The sequence below is a fragment of the Gymnogyps californianus genome, chromosome Z, assembly GCF_018139145.2.
Source record: "Gymnogyps californianus isolate 813 chromosome Z, ASM1813914v2, whole genome shotgun sequence".
Taxonomy (NCBI): domain Eukaryota; kingdom Metazoa; phylum Chordata; class Aves; order Accipitriformes; family Cathartidae; genus Gymnogyps; species Gymnogyps californianus.
In genome coordinates this window covers 67,633,419-67,656,626 of record NC_059500.1, presented here as the reverse complement: position 1 = coordinate 67,656,626, position 23,208 = coordinate 67,633,419, and the positions used below count along the sequence as shown (strand labels likewise).

Below are 23,208 nucleotides of genomic sequence, written 5' to 3'. Positions count from 1 at the left end.
TGGCATAGGAAATATGTGTTGAGATAGACTGTAACAGTGAGAAACATAAAGACCATACTGGAGTGCATAATGCACTGTACTTAATACTATGCAAAGATCAGTACTATCAACAGAGTACTATATAGTATTCTTCTCACATATACATCTGGGACACATACGTTTGCATATATGTGCCTGTATATGTGTGTGTATATATGCATATATATGCTCTCCCACATATATATTTATGTGTACATGGACATATCTATATGTGTACAAATGTACGTATTTGTACATTTAATGTAAAAAATCAAAGTTTAACTAATTAATGTGTCCCATTAGAACTATATTTCAAATTAGTTTTAGTTATGTATTTAGAGGTTAATATAACTCATGTAAGCGTGTGCTTGTGTAACTGAAGTTTTAATCGACAAGCAAAAAGGTGAGAGGAAAGAAGATTCTGCTCCCAGTCCCAATTATGTTCTTTGGAAATGAAATGTCCTGATGTTCCATATTCTGCAAGGACACATGATCTGTATCTATTTTCAGTGAACATCTTCTCACATGGTGGCCTAAAAATAAGCCAGCCATGAACTTTAAATAATGGCCCAGGAAGGGTATTAACCTCGTTCTCACATTCTAAGTTTGTCCCATTGCTGTAAGTATCAATACTATGAAGAACGTATCTGGTGTTAGAGAATGACAAAGCAAGCTACATACACCTCTGCTTCTGCTTCTCCACAGATGTCATTGCCTCTTAATTCCTTTCAAGGTCTGTTATATATTAAGCTGTCCACACATAATAATGACAGCACTTCTCTTCCTCTCAGTAGTGTATCTATTTTGTGCCAGATGCTAAAAAGCATGAACTATTTCATTTCCAGCCCCTACTGGTGGGAGACTTTCTACTCTTGGTGAAATGTGGATGATTACGAAAACTCATATTTTTGTAAATACACAAGTGTTTATACAATGTGTGGCCATGAGTGGTACTATGACTAGCCAGATTTTTGTTTCGGGTACTGTGGATGTCTGTACTAGCCACTGTATTTCCCAAATAATCTGTTACAACTCCCATAGCATAATGCTCTCATCAGCTATATTTTTCAAATGATTCTCAGTAGTTCTACTCTTTTCTTACTTTTTTAATAGACACAGACCCATCTTTGCTTCCTGATTTTCAATTTAATATAAGAAAAAACCATGTAAGTGACATTCATGAGATCATAGAAATATAAATAATAGGTTTTGGTTGCACAGTTAACTAATGACTGCAATCCAGGCTAAAATGAAAACCGTTAATTACAAAGAATGTGGCTTTTCTTTGAAATATATATAACCACTCAGGTATTTATTTTATCTACACAATAGTTTAGCCTTCTAGCAAGGCACCATCCATTTCTTCAAATGTACTATAGTGATCAGAGCGCACAACCATGCAATGATCAGCTCAAAAAACTTGCAACTGTATGTGCTTTAGGGCACCTTATGAGTATCCTCTCAACCAACCACAGAGTTTTTGCTTTTCACAAACGGGGAAAAGAAATATGGATTTATTCAGAAGAAAATTAACCAACATAGACTCCACAGAACAAGCTGGGAGATTAAAATCCTCTTAGGGAACTCCTTGCCAGTCAGTGCTCTACCCCTACCGAGGCTGGCTTAGGATCCAGTGCTACCACTGAGCGGGACTGTGTGAAGGTATCATGAAAGAGACGGAGACAACAGACAAAAAACGTTGCCTTGAACTCAGCCCAGGAGCTACTGTGAAGTCTGTACCTGTACTCACAGTGTCAGACTCCACATTTTGCACCAGCTTTTAACTCCACTCATCTCTAACAATCTTGTATCACAGTAGTTTAGTCCCAAGGTGAGGAAGACTCTTGTTAATCACTAAAAATATCAGACACTAAGTTCCTTCAGTGTTAGACACTTATCTTTAAATTAAACAAGTGTAATACAACAACTTGTGCATCCATATCTATGCTAAATTTCATTACCTGTCCATTTATAAGTGGACAAATAAAATATTCCAAAATTTTTTTTGCAATTCCTATTTCCATTTAATCTCTTATATAAAGATTCTTCATCAAAAGAGATTACACTTTAAAAAGATTATTTTGCAACTGAGGAGGAGACCCCTGATTTTTCAAGTACAAAGACTTCAGAAAAAGAATCAGTATTTCACCTTTGGCTTACCTGCAAGACAATTTTTGGACAAAAGATTGTATTTGCTTATTGTATTTGCTAGGTAACAGTAACAGTCCAAAACTACAGATTAGACAGTTCTGTGCCGGTTTCAAAATAATGTCCAATTTTTTTGTTCAAGTGGCACTAGGAAAAAAGCAAAACAATGATCTAGCATTGCCATGATGTACAGAGTTTAAATTGGATATCTTCCACAGCTTTAACAAGATTTACCTTCTTAAATCACCAGTGTACCAACTGGAACTTAAGTTCATAAATGTGCATTCAGAACAGATTTTGTGTTCTGTTGTTTTTTGTTCTCCTTGTCTTTGCCTTTGAGATCACATGCTTTTAAAAGGCAACTCCAAATTTATGCATGGGAAATGCTGTGTACCCTTCTGTATGCTGTTACTACCATAATCATAATGTGCAACTGAGTGCATAAAAATAGGCACATACATTTGCTTCTGCATCAGACAGTTCATGGCATATTTATCTCCTCTTGCTGGTGGTGAGTCACAACTCTAATTTTTATTTGTGGTGACTTTCATGGACACTGGCATGTTTAAAGGGTGCCCACTCAACACAGAAACTTTTGTATTACATGACCCCCACAGCACTTTTACAGATTCCAAACAAGTATGCTTCAAAGGACTTTAGTCTGCTTCTGGATCTAGAATTTAAATTCCACAGTGAAAACTGAAGGAAAAGATGTTCCCTCTCACCACCTCCAAGGATGAAATTTACAGGAAAGGGACGTGGGCACGTCCATACCGTGCATCCCTGTCTTGTCTGCACCACATTTTCTACTGGGATGCAGACTGGGCTGCATCCTGCCCTCTGCTTTCCCCCTTCCCCTTCCCACGCTCCCCTTATGCAAGTGCCATGACTTTTTACTGCAGAAGCCCATCAGGGGAAAATGGAGAATCCTGGCAGGTACCAGATTGCTTTCCTGTAGCCAGATCCTGCATCTCCTAATTGTGAATTAAAACAGACTGTGTAGTTTCCAACCTTACATCAAGAATTTTCATTTATTTATTTTTCATTTATCTTCAATTATTCTCTAAAGGGTTCAAAGAAACTTGTGTTAACTTCTGCTGTTTTAACGTAATGGACTTATAGTCACAATTCAGGGATTAGGGCAAAAGATCATTTGGTTTTAGCTAAATAAACCAAAACTTTCCAAATCCTACTAGAGAGGACACTAGCCAAGCCAAACCAAGCACAGTGTTAAAAGAATGTGTTTACATAAGGAGAACTAACTCAGAAGTCATCTGAAGTACTTTGTTACTATTTTTAACCTCCTAAAAATCAGCAATGCCACCTATAATTGCAATAGCATATTCAGACCTAATAGGAATGAACATGCTGTCGTAAGCATTGTCTAATATGTAGTGACCTTTCCTAGCTTTCACCAGAAACTGCACGAAGGAAAGAAAAAAAAAAAAGCGCTTGACTCTTTCCATCCGCTGCCCCTAGCACTACCTGGGTATCAGCTAGCTGAACAATTCTTCAGTCCATTAAAAACTGAGACATGACAGACACTTCGAAGCATGATCTCAGACTGAATAAGGCAATGGGACAAAATTCTCCTCTGTGGGACAGCACTCCTGTCGCATTACCTGCTGTTCTCTCAATGTACCGGACCTGGTGCCCACAAAAACCTTTCTGACTCTGCTCTTCAGATGCCTGACTAGCAGTTCAGAGAGGAGCAGGCACAGACTGGATTTACTCTTCTGTAATGGGATTTGACATCTCTCACAGCATTTAGTTTGCATCTAAATAGTCTGGTACTTTCCTCAAGCAACTTACCTTTCTATGAAAGACAACTACTGCACTAAGATTTGGGGATTTGATTTGGATTAGTATATTTGAAGAGCTCATGAAAGAACTGTCATGACTGAAATATTTATTAAACAATTATGAGAAAGGAATCTCGTAGGTGCAGTAACAAGACTGTTCAAAATCATAACTACTGAGAACTGCTGGTGTATTGTTATCTGTATTATTGGAAGGAGTTAGATCTTGGACTTGCTAAAGCATGTCTCAGCTCAGGATGGATTTGCTAACAAAGCATGTCAAATACAGAAGGGACTGTGATCAAAGTTTCTTGAATACGTGCAATAGCAGTGAAAATGGTTAACAATTCAAAAGCTGTGTCTCAACTGCAGCATGTACACTTGTGTATGTGCATACATCGAGGAGCAAACACACTCCCCATAGTTCAGGAAATCAAACTACATTGTCTTACGTCCCTGGGAAACACATTTGAATGTGCACACAGTTTGTTACCATGTCACACCTGCTGGGGCAAAGCATCTTAAAACACAATAATCCAATCACTTGGTGATTGTCTGCTCATTTCCAACATTAAAATGGACCATTTGTTACTATTTTTAGTTTTAAAAACTTAATTATAATCCTTTCTAAGAGGTTTTCAGGGTTTTGCTTAAGCCTTGTATACTTAGACTATTATTTAGGCATACCTTACACAGATCTTTGAAAAATACCAATACTTTTTTTTTTCCCCCAGCATTTGTCAAATAAATAATGCTGGGTATATCAGCATTTATTCTGCAAGACTGACATGCTGCATAATTCATTCATGACTTCAGCACTCCAGAGTATGAGCTAAAGTTATATTTTATCTGTGTCTATGCAAAAAAACCTTTAATGCACTAGATAAAGAGGTATTCACTCTTTCCATATAGCTATAGAAAGAGATACTTAAATGAGTTCCAGTATGACTACATCTATAATTCTGATGCATTTTCCCTAGTTCCCCTCTTTAGCTTCATACCAAGGTTCACTGCATATAAAAATGCATAAAAGTACAGTGGATTATAATGAAAGAATTACCTCTCTGTCTTTTATGAGCTAAATTTATGGACATAAGTTGTTATGGAAGCAAAGTATTTGGAATCTCCAATAATTTAATATTGACTCTGATACTTTATTGTTTTTTAATAAACTCATTTGATTTTCTACCATTATTTTAATGTTTGATGGCCTGTATCCAAAAATCATAATGACTACACTATTAAAAAGGATTGAAGCATACTATGGTCTCATCACACCACATTTTGGCCTCATACTATTAACTCTGGAGACGTTTCATCCTTTGTGCATGAGATTATAGTGTAGTCTAAATGAGAATATAATGTTTTGTGATTTCTAAAGATAAATATTAAATAGAAGGAAAGATATTAAAAAAGGAAGTAAGCTTTAATGGGGAAAAGGAGAAGGTTAACAAATGGGAAAAAAAATAGTGGTTACCAAACTGATAATTTTAAAATTGATTTTGAAAGGACAAAATACTTTCTCTAAAAATATACTCAATTTGTCTACATGTACCAAACTGACCTGTTTTTAGTCCTGTTTTCACTTAGATACAATTACTAATATCAATTATAAAGCCAGTAATGGAAGCTTTCCATTATTTTGTTGTGAGAGTACCTCCCTTACAAGACCTGTCACAAAATGCCACCCTTGATGCAACACTGAGCACCGTGCAGGATCTTTTTCAGAATCTTACACCTGACTCATTAGGCTTTAATAGGTACCATAATGTACTTACATTCACTATCCCTATGGGAAAAACAAAGGCCAAGAACTTCACACAGTTCTGCTCAATTTCAGAAACAGCACCATGTAAAGATGAAGCAGCTTGTTAAAAAGAAACTAAAAGCAGTTTCTTATGGGCTGGTTGGACATTACTGATGGTGAACAATGTTAAGTGATATACCTAGACAAATGCATTTATAATTAAAAAAAAAAGTAAACTCAATGGTTGGCAGTGATTAAAAAGGCAAATTGATGTTAGGAATTATTAGGAAAGGAATTATTTGTATATTATATCAGTACGCTGGCTGCAGATCTGGTGCTGTCATCTCTAAAAAGCTATACTTGAGCCAGGAAAAAGTTTTGAGAATGGCAAGAAGGATGATCATGGGGGTGAGCTGGCTTCCATGCAAGAAACAATTAAGTAGAATAGTTCTCTTTACCTTCAAAAAAATACAGTTTAAGGATGTTATCACAAAAGTCTATAAAATCATATCCAACATGCGAACGGTGGGTAGGAATTGACTGTACTATCACTTTTGCTACAAGAATTAATGGCCATCAAAACCAAAATATAGTAGGAGCCAGGTAGAATCCCAAAACGAGGAGGTGGTTTCTCATGCAGCAGGGTACAGGTCTGTGCTCCTTGCCAAAGGATGGTGTGGTTGCAGAGAGAGTATGTGGATTCAAGAGGCGTGTAAATAGGTAATTGGAAGAGATATGTATTAAGGATATGTATTAAGGATTACCCAGCAGACAAATCACATCAGTCTCAGAGAATCCCTTGAACTGAAAATATTGGGACTCTATGAGAGTCATTAAGCGAAATGCTATACTTGCCCTGTTCTCGTTCTTCTGTGGGCATCCACCTACAGTCACTGCTGGCGAGGCTGGTGGCTTAGACAAATGCCAGAGCTGAGCCACTTCGACATTTCTTACACTCTCTTCTTAGATGAAACCTCTTATGTATATGTCTTTAAACTTTTGTAATTCAGGTGTCCTTTTGGAATAGATTTCTCTTAGCTGTGGGGGGTTTTTGATTTTTTTTTTCTTGTTGTCTGTACCATCTCCATTTCATGTCATGACAGTTATGAAGACCACTTTTGGAACTAGCGCCTTCTGATGACAAATGATGTTCAAGCATGTAGGTGGCAAGAACTCCAAGTTAAAAAACGTGAACTTTAGAAAACTTCGCAAGTATCTCTGTCTGCTGAAGAACCAGAGATAATATTTATATAAGGGAAACATGCTAATTGCTACCAATTGCTAATTACTGCCTCAAGAAATGAAGGAGGGAGATAATTAATTGCAAATGCTATTAAAGGTAGAATTTATTTCACATGTCAACTGCTGTTTGAAGATGTAGCCTTTTTTCCGAGCTAGTCAGCTATGTTTTCTTTACAGCAAGAGAGTGTGTGTGTGTGTGGGGGGGGTGATATGTGCAGAGAGAGCCCGATGATTAGCTCAGACTTGTTGCAGAACTCGTACGGAGCTACAGATATGTTTGATGAATCCAACCCTGCATGGCCTGGACGAAGCCATTTAAAATCTTCCGTCTCTACCGAAATTGTAACTGCCATGATTATCCTGACTATCTGATTCTCAAGAAGGCTGGACAGTTATTATCAGATAAGTCTAACTGTGAAAAGGGGATATCCTTTTCAGTAAGAGTGAAACTTCTGAATTTAATGAAAAGAAGCATTTAATTCTTTACTTTCATCAGAGAGCACCTTTCCTTATGAGCAGGTAGTAGCACACCACATATGGCAATGCATGGTTAATTCAGTTGGAGTGTGTAGAGCTTAGGATATCCAATTAACTACATTACCATGAGACTAATATACCCGAATGGTGCAACTAACTTAATCAGGGAGAAGATAAAGTTTTAAAATCCCGTTTTCCAATAAATGTCTACCTTAGTTCCCAGTCATTGAAGGGAATCTCTTTATTAATACAAGCTTATCTTTAAATGATACAGGTCAGCTACCAGTTGTTTTACTCAGCTATGAAGCACCTAGAGAAAGCCTTGTAAAATTTAAAAATGTTCAAGACTCTTTTTTTCCTTTTTTTATGAAGCCCTAGTTAATTCCCCACAACAAACATGACTCTGTTTCTGTTACCCAACAACATTAGCCACTCACACATATGCATCAAACCTTTTCTTAGCTTTTCATTACTTTAATCATCCAATCTACTATGAATGTTCTATACATAATTTTCAGAAGCTCAGTAAAATGAACATTCATCCTCTTTTACCAAAAAAGTCTTACCTCTACTATAAGCATATACAGCTTTATTAGTAGTATTTATCATGTAAGAATTAATTTTACACCAGATTTTTACCGCGAATTCTATGTCCTTTGGCTATTTTAATGGTTGAATGATCGTATTTGTATCATGCATAATTACTTTTCTGCTAAAAAAGAGTGAGCCAAAATTTTAAAACATGGACCAAAAAAAGGTCATCACTCCTAAAGAGAGCCTAGCTGTGGAAAATTTCAGCCCCCACAGTAAACTTGAATGGCTGAGAACAAGCATAACTGAAAACACTGCAACTTTTTTTTATAACATTTGATGATATTCATGCTATAATTATGCAGTAGTTTGTGTGGTTTCTTTTGTTCTGCTTACTGTAAGTGAGGAAATAATGGTTTCAGTTGAATGTCTTCATCAGAAGCTACTTTCATCAAGCTAAGTATGCCCTGTGGAGACTCTGAACGTTGAATTCTTACCCTATGCTAAACTCAAAGTATAATAAAATGTAGGATTAATTAAAAACTTAAGAAATGCAGTAAATATTTATTCTTGAATGATGCAGCTAGGGTAGCTGTGCTATCATCTGGACATTATAGCCTTGTGCGGTTATTGGCAGTAAGTTGGTATATCCCGTCCAATACATGAACAATTGTGTTCTGCCTTTAAAAGGCTCTAATTTGTTATCCATTAGTAACATCAAAAAGCCACTACCTGCGCTACCAATCTGCACATACAGAAGTGGTAGCTAAAACAGAATTTGAAACTGCTAAACTAAGCAAACACCCAAGTGGTGTTTTCAAGGCACAGTGCATGAGCTGCTGCCAGAATTTGGACAGATTCGTTGGGAAACCTGTTCTGGCATTGCTGCTGTCCAGTTCTTATTCTTTCTTTTTTTGGGATCTTTTTCTCGAACAACTACTATGTTGTCATCAGGGCAGTGTGCAACCTGATTGTAGCTGAGTAAATAAATTTTTCTTATATAATACAGAGAACAAAGAAGACATGCTAAGTACAGCATGAACATAGCAAAACCAGAAGCCACTCCTTCCATGAAATTCTATTCTTACTCCATGGTTTTAGTGGCTTATTAATTTTTGAAATTTTCCATGCTTGATCTCTCCCCAGAAGTACTTTTTGTTTTTTATGCTTGACCAAATTTGCCTTGCTGCTCTTAAGCAATAAGAAAAAAGGTAGGGGATAGAACTAGGGGACGGAGGGAGGAAGAGAGGAAACCAGGAGGGAGGGAGGAAAGGAGGAAAAGAGAGGTAATTACAGTGCCATAACTGCAAATTGTTGTTAGTAAAAGAAGATTTTGCAATGGAAAGGTATTAGACTTCATTTATGGAGAAATGCTTTCCTTAAAAGTGGAAACTGTTTCTGCTGCCAGTGACTAATGCATCTGTACATGCTTCTGTTCTTTCAACAAAACAAAAGCTCCATACTGGCCAAGTTTCATGTTTTGACTGTCACTGTACTCTAGGGATCATTCCCACACTTTTCTCATCCTACACGATAGATTTTTATAGTACATTCTCCTCTTGACATTTCAAAAGCTACCACAGGGTAAACTGGCAGAGGCAATGCAGAAGCCAGAGCCCTCCACCTGCCCTCCAAAACACTTACAAATTCACAACATAATGAAAGGACTTGGGCTACATCTATGTTAGGGAATTAAATGGGCCCAGGCACTGGAATTCAGTCATCTGTACTGTTAAATTGTTAGAACAATCATGGTTTGGCCTGATTTTGACTTGAAGCATCTAGCAATGACCCAGCAATTTCGGGCACCATTCACCATTCCCAGTTGGCAGTTTGCAAGGAGGGAGGCCATTATCAGACTTTCATAACACAGACATGGCGAAACTGTGCCAGCTGCCCTCAGAGCCCATGAACGGGCAAGGCATTGTTTCCTATAACTATTTTAAATATGGAATTTGATTGATTTTGGCAATGGATTGTATGACATCTTTTCCCTTCACAACAAAGAGCAGGATTCAATGGTGCAGACAATCCATCACAGACCTATGCTCTCCTGATGCCACAAAACTTGTTAAAAAAAAAAGAACCTTCACATATCTTTCCAAAAGTACAGATGTCATCCTGTGCCCTGCTAGGTGTTATATATGCATTTTATATATATATACATATATATATACACACACTAAGACATATATTCAGCACCACTCCTCCCATGGCAGAGGATACTAAAAGGCATTACTTGGTATCACCGAGAATTACACAGGTTTCATCACGTATCAGACTGCTCCTCCTTTATTCTCCCCTTTTCTTGTTTCTTTTCTCTTTTCCCTGTTTATGCTTTCTTCTCTCTGAATTTTTCAACTTCATTCTTCTGGGGTTTTTTCCTCCTTTCAGTAGAGGATATCAGCCAACTGATACACAAACGTCCTTGAGTAGGTCAGGCATGAGCACCACCCAGCAGAAGACAGTCAGCTTTATATTCCCATTAAGCAGCTACCTCTGTTACAGCAAGATGAACGCTGCCGTCCTCCCACACAAGCACCTTGCCACAGAAAATTCCAACTGCTTCCACACATAACATAACATAACATAACATAACATAACATAACATAACATAACATAACATAACATAACATTTGTAAAAACCCCCAAACTGGACAGACTAGAGTTTTAACAAAAGATATTTTTTAATGGCTTGTATATCATATTCCAGCTTCCTCATCTCAAGTAAAGACCATCTTAACCAAGGATGCTACTTCACAGAATGAAAGAAAGCAGCTCTCCCTTCACTGGTGGCTTTCAGTGGTTTCATCTGCACAGACGCATGGTTAGCAAGTAGGGAGAGCAGAAAAAAACCCTTCACCCAGGACCATGCTAGTCCAGCCCATCTCTATTTTAAAGAATGGCAGAAAACCGTGAGTTTCTCTCAACAATTAAGGATGGGATTTTACTCTTTGACATCCTTGTGTGGCAGTGACTCTGACAGACTGGTTCAGAACAGAGTGTAAATCTGCTTATTTCTCTGTGTCGATCTAATATAAAATTCATTCTCCTGGTCATTCATTGACTAGGTCAAATGAGATGATTAAATGTTATATAATAGAATCAGAAAGAGCATTTCAACTCAGAAACAGCAAAGACATGAAAGTTTTCCATACCATGAAGAACTACTTAAATACTTTACTCTTACCTCCCTGAGGGGATCATTGAGCTCATTCAAAATATTTTCTTCATCAAAGATCTTGCCTTGGTAGCGGTGCTCATAGTAATCATGGATCTTCTGGCGCATTTCAGCAGGTAACTTGTGGAATGACATGTACTGTTCTACTTGTTTGTACTGTCAGGACAATAAAAGAAAGAATCAGAAAAAAAACCCCACTTTTTTACTATCTAAAGACACGTACAAAATGAAAATTCATTCATGTATCCACTTAAGCTTTACATATTTTATAAAGATAACATTTTATTCATATGTCAGAGAACCCTCACACAAGTATTAGTTAATTTAGTATTACTCACGTGACAGCACAACTATAAATTACAAAAACTGTCTTCAGTGGTGATGCTAATATCCACATTAATATATAAGTTTCAGAAGCCAAACCCTCACACTTGTCATGTGTTCCCTAAATTCCCAGCTATACGGAAGTTGTGAAAGTACACCAACACCATTTTTAGCTCATGCCATGCAGCAGACAGGGAAACTGTACACAGTGTGTATCTACATCTCTAGTGCTGCATTCGGAGAGAGTTTAAGGTGTGAAATTTCAGAAACTGGCTATGCTGTATTAATATGCAACATATTAATGTTGTGTATGCTTATAAAGTGACTGAAGAACAAAGTTAAAATCTGTGGAGATAATGAAGTAGAAAGCATTTCTCAGGAGGAATGAAGAGAAGAGAGAAATGAACTGGAAAAATAGGCATGGCATCAGGAAATAGAAAGTGGGGGAAGAGAGAGATGCCAGGACCCAGGAGACTCAGAGGATCTCACTTCATTTACCTTGTGCATTTGGTTTCCTTGTTTCTACTAGTCCTCTGTCCTGTCTTCTGCTTTGTTTGCTTCCCTTCTTCAGAAGCCTTTTTGGATAGCATAATTTTCAGAAGAGAAAGTCCCGAACTAACATACTCGGAGCTGTACTGTACTAAACTGCATGATACATCTGAGACCCACAAAATGGAGAAGTTGCCTAAACCACAAATGGACAAGTACCACCTGACCAAGACTTTTGCCCCTCAGACCCCTCATCCCTGTCTCAGTTGAAGAGGATAAGGCACTGAGACACAGAAGGATAAAACCCCTCCCAGGCTTATAGGTGAGTTAAAACTTGGCAGAAACTTGGTTTACTTATGTAAAGAGTCTTAATTTAATTTTTTATGCATTTTTTCCTGCTTAATTAGGCAATTTTAACTGTTTTCAACGAAGAAGCCAATGAAGTCTTAATTAGGATCGGCATCTCTGTAGAGCAAGTAAATGAATTTATAATGTACGTGCACTCCTTACGAACTGCAGCACATATCCTTTAACTTGTATAATTGATGGCTGCTCCGTCCTCTGGAATTGAAATTAGTTTTTGCTTTGCAAAGTGGCAAAAGATTAGATGAGGCCACGTGTACAACATGCATTCCACAAATAAGAGCAAAGTAATTTTGTATGGACTATTTAACAATCTATGATGAATATGTAAGTCCGATTTAACCTCTGTACAGCTATTTTGCACCTCTGAAGCAAGAATTCTTCACCCCCATCCTTTAGAAGTGAGATTGAAATTTGCATGCTCGTCACTGGTTTCTGTTCTGATATGGAGAAATTTATCCATACATTGCGGGTTTAAATCACGAGTTCTGGGTCACCAGAAGACAGACATGCTCTAGCATAAACAAAGTATTGCTTCTAAAATTACCCTACTAATCTGTTACAGCTAATCTAGGCACGGATTTACTTAGAGAGAAGGGACATGAGATCGCCCAGTGCTTTATATATCTCACCAAGGTGGTCACACAGTCCCAGCTGCTGTGCAGTGCTCCAGCTTTTCTGCAGCAAAGCCAAGGAGAAGATGCTGCACTGCACAATGTCCCCTTCATGTCTGTGTCCGGCCCTCCATTGCTGTGGCCTCATGTAAGGATACGTAACATGTGTCATGTCATAGCACACATGGACAGGGAAAGGACTTCACTATGCTCCCTAGCACAGGGGCTGTACCCCTCTACTCAATCTTATTTGCACACAAATGTGCTTGAGCAACGCTAATAAAGAGTAATCCTTGCTAATAAAAAATATACATTCATTGAGATGTACAATGCAAGAGAGCTGCAAAGGACTTTTATACCAGAATGACCTTGAAGAAGAGAACATTCATGCTAAAAGCAATTTGCTTTGCCAGCAATTTACACTGCTCCCTTTCATTAGTGCTGTTATTTGAATAGGTGCTTTCTCCCACACAAGTGAGTTCTTTTCTCTAGCAGGGTTAATGCTTACACATGAGAATTTTAGGGAAACAGAAAAACTAAAACTAGTAGGAATGTAGTGCTTATCATCGGTGTGTCTCAAAATGTTTCCAAATTAATAACACATAGAGTCATAGGGACACCTGCATACTAGCAACATTTTCTTTAAAAAATCTACAAGGAAGTTAAAGTCTACCACAATTCCCAGAAATATTTAACCATCTAAAATACTATCAAGGTCTCTTTCCATGTCAAAATATCTGACCCTGTGAGTGTACAGTATACTGTCACTATCACCCCACAATAAATCTTTTCCTAATCTTTCTCAGTGTGATTTTGACTCATATTCTGTATCATTCACACTACTACTACTCCTGTCTTGACATTCTGTCATAGCATTCACGTGAAGTGTTCCCTCAAAACTTTTAACTTATTCTTTTCTTCAGCAACTGATATCTTTCACTACCTCAGTGCAAGTAATGATTGCTTTTTTATTTCTCAGAAAAGCAAGTTCATTTTTTTCAGCCTGCTATATGTTTTTGTCAATATTGAGGGTTTCCCAGATCAGTTGTCACTGTGGTGTGTCACATGCCAGTTGCAAAAAAGTGTGCTAAAATGAAGATACAAAGAGAGCAAAATTAATATGGTCTTGTTCGTTTTGTGTAATAAAACACCAATTTGTCCAAGTTAATTTTGAAGAATATTTTCTCTGTGGGTACCACAGATATCAATAATGGTTAGAAATTGAGATATTTTTCACTTTTAAATAATCATACTGATTTTTGTTGGGTTTTTTTACTCATGAAAAAAATGCAAATAAAGAGCACTGAACTGTTTTCTGGGAAAAAATTACATGTCAAAAAGGTTTAAAAATACGCATTAGCACTGTGAATCCCTTGAATAAATATGAAAATTCAGTAGCTTCTTCCCCTGATTTTTCTAAGTGTGGTTTTACATATGAAGTTTATAAAATTGTCAGTGAAGTTAAATTTTGTCAAAACTTTGTATTCTAATCATAGGAGAGCTGTAACTGATCCTGAGTCATCCATCAGACCTGACACATGAACCTTTATCTTCATATGTGAGTGGAGTAATTTTTAATGACTCTTCTCATCGCACTGTATCCTGTATCTTTTCCCCTCCAGATGGAAAATTTTGGTTTGCTCAGGGGGGTTTGGGGGGTTTTTTTGTTTGGTTTTTTTTTCTTGTTTGTTTTGGTTTATTCAGAAAAGAGATGTCTTAATTCCACATTCACAAAAGTATCTCTGGTGCTTTTCTTACATCTGTGTGAAATAATAACTTTCAGAACCACAGCAACTTTCCTCAAAACAGACTTTAATTTCTTTTTCTTTTTTTTTTTTTTGTCTTTTCTTATGGTGCATGAGAAGCACCAGACTACACTCAAAATATAAATGACCATGTTAAAACTTTCTTTTTTAATTTCAAATTGCCTTTCCATCCTTGCTCTTGCCTGACACCAAGGAGCACTTGATTCTCCAGGGAGGACTATTTAGTAAGGGACTCCACGTGTGCACATCTAAAGGGATGTCAGAGGCCTCTAAAGGCAATGGCAAACTAACTCCAATTCCAGGCTTCTGAGGAAAGAAATCCAGGCTATTCAGCACAGCCTGTGCTGGATGAAGACATGGCAAGACAAAGGAAAGATAAGATAAAATGTTTAAAATGAGAACATTGTTGTTTTGTCTAATCTTACTACACCCAAGCATGAGTTTATTTCCATAAAACCCTAAACATGGTTCAGTTAACCTCAATATGTTTTCTAGTAATCAAACACTTTGAGACTGCTTTAAAAAACTTCTTAATGTGTAATGATGTAACTGACTGCAATTAAATAAAAAGATTGTAATCTTTTTTCTTTCCCTGGATCAGCAGGCTTATACCCTGAAATATGGAGATTACAAGCCTTCTGATCCTACTTGATGCAATTTTAAATGCTTTTATTACAAATACCTATTTTTGTATCCCGCTGTGCTTCTATACTATCATCTACACTGGTTTTGGCCTGTACAAAGAATATATTCTTTTTGCACTTTATTCTTCCTCTCTCTCAAATTCATTACATGTTGTCTTATATTTTCATAAAAGTAAACAGTATTTTTGAATGCTGATGCTGTTTTTCATACCTGTTACAACTGTGTGTTCCTGGTCTTTTCAACATCTCACTGAATGGAAGAAATACTGTGTTGCTGACCACTCCACACCTATCTCTTTTTTAAGATGAATATTGAATTGTTTGTCCTAAAATTAGTATGTATATTAATGTGATTTCTATATCACACTGCCATAATGTCAGTAATTTCTATCCCAGTGTTTTATAGTCATCACTGCAATGAAAATGCCCATAAATGCTACACAAATAAACAAATAAAATTGCTGAAATAGGCAAGAGCTAAGTGGATTTCAAAGTTAAGTAATATTTCACAGATTTTTACTGCAAAGCACCATCCAGTAATAACTGTTTCTTGTTGTTTCATCCATTAGCTTATTCATGGGCTCCTTGTATGTAGCAAAATTCTGCTACTGTGTTCCTCCAGCAAAAGGTGAGTAGCATGACATCGATCATATGAGGTCCTTAGTAGAGCTGGTTAGGAAACTACAGTTATCCTTAAAAAAATAGGTATGGAAAAAGGGAAAGGAGAGGAGTGAGGTCTTTTTCATAAATATTTGCAACTGAAGTAGGGAAAATATTTTAAAATTAAGACAGTATCCCAATACAGGCAATATCCCAAAGAAACCAGTAAAATAGAAACCTGAATGTTGGTCTCTCACAAGATATTTTAGTACCTAAGTCGAGCCTGCCAGGTCCTTTCCTCATAATATTTCATAACTAGCAAGTTGCCTTTTATAGCTGAAAAAATTCTGAGAGTCCTAATAATCTTTACAGCTCAACTTTCAGTCCTTGATACAATAATCCATATAAACATATGAAATACATGAACAGTATCAGTTAAAAAACATGAAACTAATGACATTTGCATACAGGACCTGGGCCTGCACCTCATGACACCCGAACTACCTGAATACCTTTCAGGAACAAGTGCCAATGTCAGATTTTTCCAAAATGTCAGCACTCAACAACAGTGATAACTGACTAGTTTTTCAAAGGACCTAGGTCCCTGTGTCTTCACTTGAAAATCCAGCTTGAACGATACGGCTTTTGCATTTTGTACAATGATTTTGTCCTTGGCAATAGAGCCTTACGTCTAGGAAAGTTCCCCCCAAAAAACTATAAGCATCTGTAAAAATGTTTATGTTCAGGTTCTCTTTCCTTTTACCATAAATCCTGACCCTTAAAGTACATTAATAAAATATTTTAATTGTATTTTTAACATACTGTATAAGATGTTAATGTAAAATGAATCACATATAGACAGGGTAGAAAAAAAAAGAGGAAATAGCACTTTACTTTATTGGAGGTTTATATCCAGTCAAAGCCACAGCCTTACAAATACAAACTTTTCAGTGAGATGTGTAAAAAAAATAAATCCTGTATACTGATTACAAATGTAAAAAGAAAGCAGAGATCATTTGTAAAATCCTTCTGCTGCATTAAGCAAGTTCTGTCCCACAATTTAGATGAAATAAATTCATCAGTATTCTTATAATGGTTTGAAATCGCTTGCCTGCCATGTATAAAAGAAGAATCTAAGCAGCATTATAATATGCAGGAGATTTAACTCACTGAGAAGGAGCAGAAAGGTGAGAGGAGGCAATTTGATCAAGATGAAGCCTTTCCAAATAATGAACATCAGGCGAAGAACCATCACAATTCTGCTTGGTTTCTAAACTACTTCAGGAAAAATAGGTCCCTTGAGTTATTGAATTTATTCCTATTGCAAAACCTCAGATCATGTAACTCCTTATAAACAAATCAAGCCATCTCAAAAACAGTTGGACTTTTTCTCTCCATCAATCATTTAAGAATATTGTTTCAAGAAGCTCACTGGTCTTATATATAGTTCTGAACCTTATTTTAAATTTCAGTCTAAATGTACACAGATGCAGTTTAACTCAACTAATGCTTAGTACAAAATTATCTAGCAGCTCCAAAAGCTCCTGTCCCTTGGTATTTCTCTATGGAGTGTTTATAGATGGGAGTCATGTCTCTTCCCAGCCTCATCTAAGTAGTCTATTCTACTTTTTGTTCAGAAGACAGCATACTGGCCCTCTTCTTTTTCATCCATTCTAGTTTGAGTTCATCTTTCTCCAACTGCAATTACTAGAACTGTACACAACATTTTAGAGGAAGTCTCACCGATTCATAGTTCATACTATTATTTCTTTCCCGTCTAGTGGAAAACTAAGATGCATTGAAATGGTTGTTTGCAGTCATTCTATGAGCAGCTTCATCACTCAGATTCCTCATTTTCTCCTTGCCACTTGCAATTGCTGTGCTCCTCATCTTCCAGTTTATAGCAGCAGCTTGTACTGGTAACCGAGTCCTTGTATTCTGAATTTCTGAATTTCATCCTATTCCTATTACTTTGCCTCTCAAAACTCAACTGATTCTGTCTATGAAGTATCTTGATCTTTCTATAATATTAGCATCTGAAGCTTTATACCATCCTAAGCTTCATATCTTCATTGAACTCATCAGCACACTCCTGAAGGTATTATGCAAGGCTAGTGACAATATCATGCCTTTAGGTATTTTTCTACTAGGCTTGCTCCAGCTTGATATCTGGAAAACTTGCAATGGGCCCACAACCAAACTGGTGGAAGGACTGGCAGTAGTACAGGTGAAAGCAAAGAAAATTGCTGTCTTACACCAGCTTTGCTTGTGAGAGCAGGATGAGGTCTACATGCGCTAAAGCAAATCACTTTTGTGTAGATGACACGTGGTCTACATAGCAGGTATCACATAGAAGAGATCCTAGAAACTTCTTATACATCCTAATACTTAAATGATTTTCATCTTTGTAAATTTTCACCTACTACTACTTTCAAAAAATCAAGCAAATCAAAAGGCAGCAAATTTTACTATCACCAAAATTGGACTTTGAATAGAAACTTTTAGAATTATAAAATTAAGACTGCTCTCTTTCTGTGCTAAACAGTCTTGAAAAATGCGAACTGACAACAAAGATTGGAAAGTTTTTAGTGTGATACCTTAGTTCAGCTTTCTAAAAGTCAAGTGTCTAATTTAAACCAGTTATCCTGACTCTCTCTCTCATAACCAGAGAATGATAACAAGGGGCAATTAATCTCATTCTAAAATTCATGTCTTGCATAGATGGAATAAACTCACCTTTGTCATCCTTATCTCTCTCTCCCCATGACCCTAGAGGAGGTCTAAATGACTAGCACTGACCAATTAGCTAAACATCAACTGTAACCATGTATTTTTAAATAATAATTTATTTAAACATTCTAAAATATGAATCTTTCTATTGGTGATACACATATATATAGTATCTAATCAAATACGAAAATACTAAAGGATTACTTTCAAGTTCAATCATTCACTCTTATAACTGTGCTTCTAGAATTTAGACTTAAAGGAAGAAATTTAATAAATTTGATTATCAAAAAAAAAAAAGTGAATGCTACAGTGAGGCACTGATTAATGTTTAGTCATCAAATGCCACATGAGGATTTTATATTTGTGTTTCAGATTCCTTATGGAAAAAAGCAGATGGGTACTCTGCATTGGAAGGTCAATAAATTAGGTTCTCTCTGAATCAAAGGGAAGGGTAGTTAGTATGCCAACACATCACTGAATAGCAACTGACAAAAGGCACTAAACTACAGAACTGTCTGACATATAAAGGATTTAATTCTAATAAAGCAATATAATTATAAATTCCTCCCCTGTCTAACCTTTTAGTACTGACTAGACCCATGATTCAGGTGACTGTCAGTTATCTTACCTGGCAGAGCATATGGCATTTCAAAAACCAGCTCATCTTAATAGGTTTTCAAGTAAGTGTTGAATAAAAAAGCACAGCCCAAATATTTTCATATTATTCAAACAGCTTTTTCTTGGTAGAGTGTTTCTATAAACACACAGTTTACAATGTTACGAAACAACTTTCCAGCATTTTTTAGTCCCTATGAAAGTTCAGTGGGTTTACACTTCAGGAGTTCAAATGTAATTCCTGCACTTCCCACAAAATATAAGCAGGCATCATTGATGTCAAAATCCTTTTTCTCTGTGCTACTGTGCTGTAAGGCCTTGAAACAAGCTGAAGGAACCGAGGAGCTTTGCCTCTCATCTTGTCCTTCACTTTGCTGAGCACAAGATTTTATTTTCTACGTACTGAATTTTTCTTTTCCCCCAGTGAAGAAAAGGGTGAAAAGCTTTCTGAAATAGTTCGGGGGGGGGGGGGGGGGGAAGGGGAAGAGGCGAGAAGGAATTGTTTCAAAGCATCTAAACACCTAATGTTGTCTCAGTTTGACAGTAATTTGCTTATTCATGGAGGTTTAGGCCCCTCACTTCCCTGCAGGAGGTACCAGGCAGACAACCTTTCAGGAAAAGAGGGGAGGTTCGACAGAGGTGCTGAGATACAGAACAGGAGGGATGGCATTTGCAATGATTGTTTAAGCAAATACAGTTTAACATTGAAGCTATCCAAAATGAAATGTAAAATGTTTTAAGCTAAAACAAAATTATGCATTTTGTTCTTTTTTATTTTTTTGATGGAAAATGGATATAATTTTCTTGGAGTGTGGAAAGGTTAATGGTTTTGGTGGAAAATTTGGCTTTGTGGAAAGTGTGTTTGGCATTAAAAAATACCCACCTCCCCCTCAAGCAGGGCTGATACATAGCTCTGGAGATAACGAGAGCTGTATGGACATGGATAGAACTGAACAATGATCACACATTTGCAAAGAATCACAGCTGGGGAGAGGCTTTGCCATATTAACTGCATGAGAGGTTTTATTGCCTCTTTCTCAAAATTATTCAAAGGCATAAGTGGACTTGGAAAGCAAATAATCATGGAATTACACAAACTATTAAATATGCAGGAAACTTCAATTCCTAGTTAAAAATGAAACATACCAAAATAACATTCTGGTTTACAATTCACGGAAATATCTGTAATGTCTACTATGCTTAAATTTGGTATTCAACTGAATGTTGACTTATCACTCAAATTGCATTGATGAAGGAATTTAAAAAATGCAGACTGAAGTTTCACCTGACCAAAAATTCACAGGCAATTAATTTTTAAGCAATATATCTATATTTCATTTGTTGAGATTTCATTCTGCAGCAGCAGGATAACTGCAAGTGGAATGAATGAGTACTGAAAGAATATAAAGGGGAATAGTTTTTATCCTTATGAAAAAGGAGCAACATCACTTTTTAAAAACAATCTTTCAGCAAAATAGACTTTTTAAGATTAAAGGGATAAGATTTGCAAAATTCTGTGCAAAGATTACACAATGAAAATACATAAATTCCATTTAAATATACTATTTTGAATGAAAACATCGTGTATTTTAAAGCAGCCACTTTGCTAAAACATTTTATAAGCTGTTTCAATTAAATTCCATATATTCTATTATGCAATGCTATTAAAGTGGTATGTATAAATTCTATGTTGTCCCCCCCAAAAAAAGAATGTGTCATTTCATATGGCACATTTCCCCTTTTTGATGATATCTATCTCCCTCTCATAGGAAATAATAAATTAATTTGCTTTTTTTCACTCAGTCATTTGAGAAATTAGATAATAGATTGTTTACAAGCTCTTAAAATGATCTCTTAACCCAGTATTCAATAGTTGCAACTCACTAGCTGAGCTGCGTGGTTGTATGTCTAAATATCACATGATATTGCTTCTGTTTGCTGAATGAATAATCTAATCTGTATAAATAAAAATAATGTCCGAAAAAAATCCCTGAGGCTTGATTCTCCCAGGAAGAATTTGAATAACATGAGACAATCATAGACAACAGGCTACACTTTTTTTCCTTTCGTAAGAACTTCCAGTCTAACTTCGTAAGTGGGTTCTGTGTTAAAATAATAATAAAAGACATTAAGTTACAGATTAATGGGAAAGGAATGAGAAGAATTGTATAGCTTATATTTATTAATGGTTATTTAACAGATTTTCGATTCAATTTTCTCTTGTCACATTTATTCCAAGAACCTGGAATTTTTCTCTTCTTTAACTCCTTAACGTGTCACCAGCTGCAAGCATTACTCCTGACACACAGTGGTGTAAATGAGGTAAAACCAGTATTCCTGCTCACAAAAGATGGGGAACTCCTATTTTTGGCCCAGCCATTGTTTGACTGTGGGACTCTGGGCAGGCATGTAGATATTGCAGGATACTGTTACATGCATCTTTTCCGTCTCAAACTGCAAACGGTGCTATTTAATGAACCTGTCAGCTGGGTGACAAAAGGTCTCCAAAGCTATTATCTCTTCTCTGCAGTTGTTGTCAGTCATACAATCCATTCACCAACTGTTTGCGTGCCTCAATTCACAGTTACAGAACCAAACAATAATATCCTGTGTCTGCTGCTCTGTATTAGCTGTGCTGACGCCTCTAGCCTGGAGCTTCAGCTACCAGCAGCTAGAATAGAGTGGAGAACATCATCACCAATCAGCTGTCTTCTACAGTAAGGGAATCCCACCTCGCTAATGAGTATTCCTCATTACTGCAAGGCCCTCACGTTATGCAAACACAGCACAGGTCTAAGCTTTTACCTACTACCCTTGGTTGAGGACCTGAATGGTTTTTAGGTTACTGGAGGAGAGAAAGGTCAAAAACACCTTCCCAAGCTATAAAGAATTCTGGATAAATATTCTTAAAGTGTTTAAGCTCAACTTCTATTCAGTCTCACCCAGCATTTAAAAGCATTATCTTCAGTTGCTGCTACTATGTATTTGCTATGTGAAGTGCTCATTCTCTTCCATATGACAACAGTGTTTTCATCTGTATAGGAGTGGCCTCATTGTTTCTGTCCTAATATTAAAAATAATCTCTTTAGGCTCCTGCTTCATACTCACTAGAGGGCTGCAGCCAGTTCCCATGCGCTTGGGCAAAGGAGACTCTTGTCCTCCACTGGAAATTCAACCAGGAATCAAGAAACATTGCTGTACCCCTTGCAAGGGTTACTGTACGTCTGGTGTTTGTACAGTTCATTGTTTTAAAATCCTTTTCATCCTAGCTTTGACTGGGATTATTAGGAAAAGAAAGAAAGGTTTTGCATGTTGAAGTATCTCCATGTTTCAAATGGGGACAAGACTCAAATCCCTGTCCCTCTCTCGTATGTGTTCCCCCAACCACATTGGAAAAAGCAATGACTTCCATTTCACAAACACCTCTCATTTATGCGTAGTCCTCTGGCCTACAATGGCAGGCTATTTCATGAGCCAGCTGAACTTTTCATCTGGCTGTCGAGGCACCAAAGGACAATCTCTAACCGAATATTTGGTCAAACTTGAAGTGAGCACTAACCTTAACATTTACTTGTAGGATGATTATCTGTGATGATAAGTGCATATACCAAAAATGAGTAAGCACAGATGGTTCTCAAATGACCAGAGATCTAGTTGTGTTCAGAAAAGACACCAAACAGTAAACCTGCCAATCAACCATTTGGTTATCTTATTTTGGTAGTGGCAAAGTAATAAGCTCACCTGTCCATCCCACAGTCACTGAATGGCTGAATTCACTACGAATCCAGAGATATTTCTACAATCTGCTTTCTTCACTGCTACTCTGCTTAGCATACAGATCTTTTCACAGAAAGAAAAAAAACATTTCTAATCAACCATAGATTAAAATAAAAAGTAAGTTTCCTGCTGAATGGTATGAT

The 23,208-nt window shown here is 36.8% G+C and overlaps 1 protein-coding gene across 1 annotated transcript in view; it reads right to left on the bottom strand.

The window, feature by feature from the left end:
- HCN1 (hyperpolarization activated cyclic nucleotide gated potassium channel 1) overlaps positions 1–23,208 on the bottom strand; it is a 202,643-nt gene that overhangs the window by 31,003 nt on the left and 148,432 nt on the right. Inside the window, exon 5 of the mRNA XM_050913365.1 lies at positions 11,153–11,299. Within this exon, the coding sequence (XP_050769322.1) occupies positions 11,153–11,299 (147 nt within the window). The remainder of the gene's footprint in view (positions 1–11,152; positions 11,300–23,208) is intronic.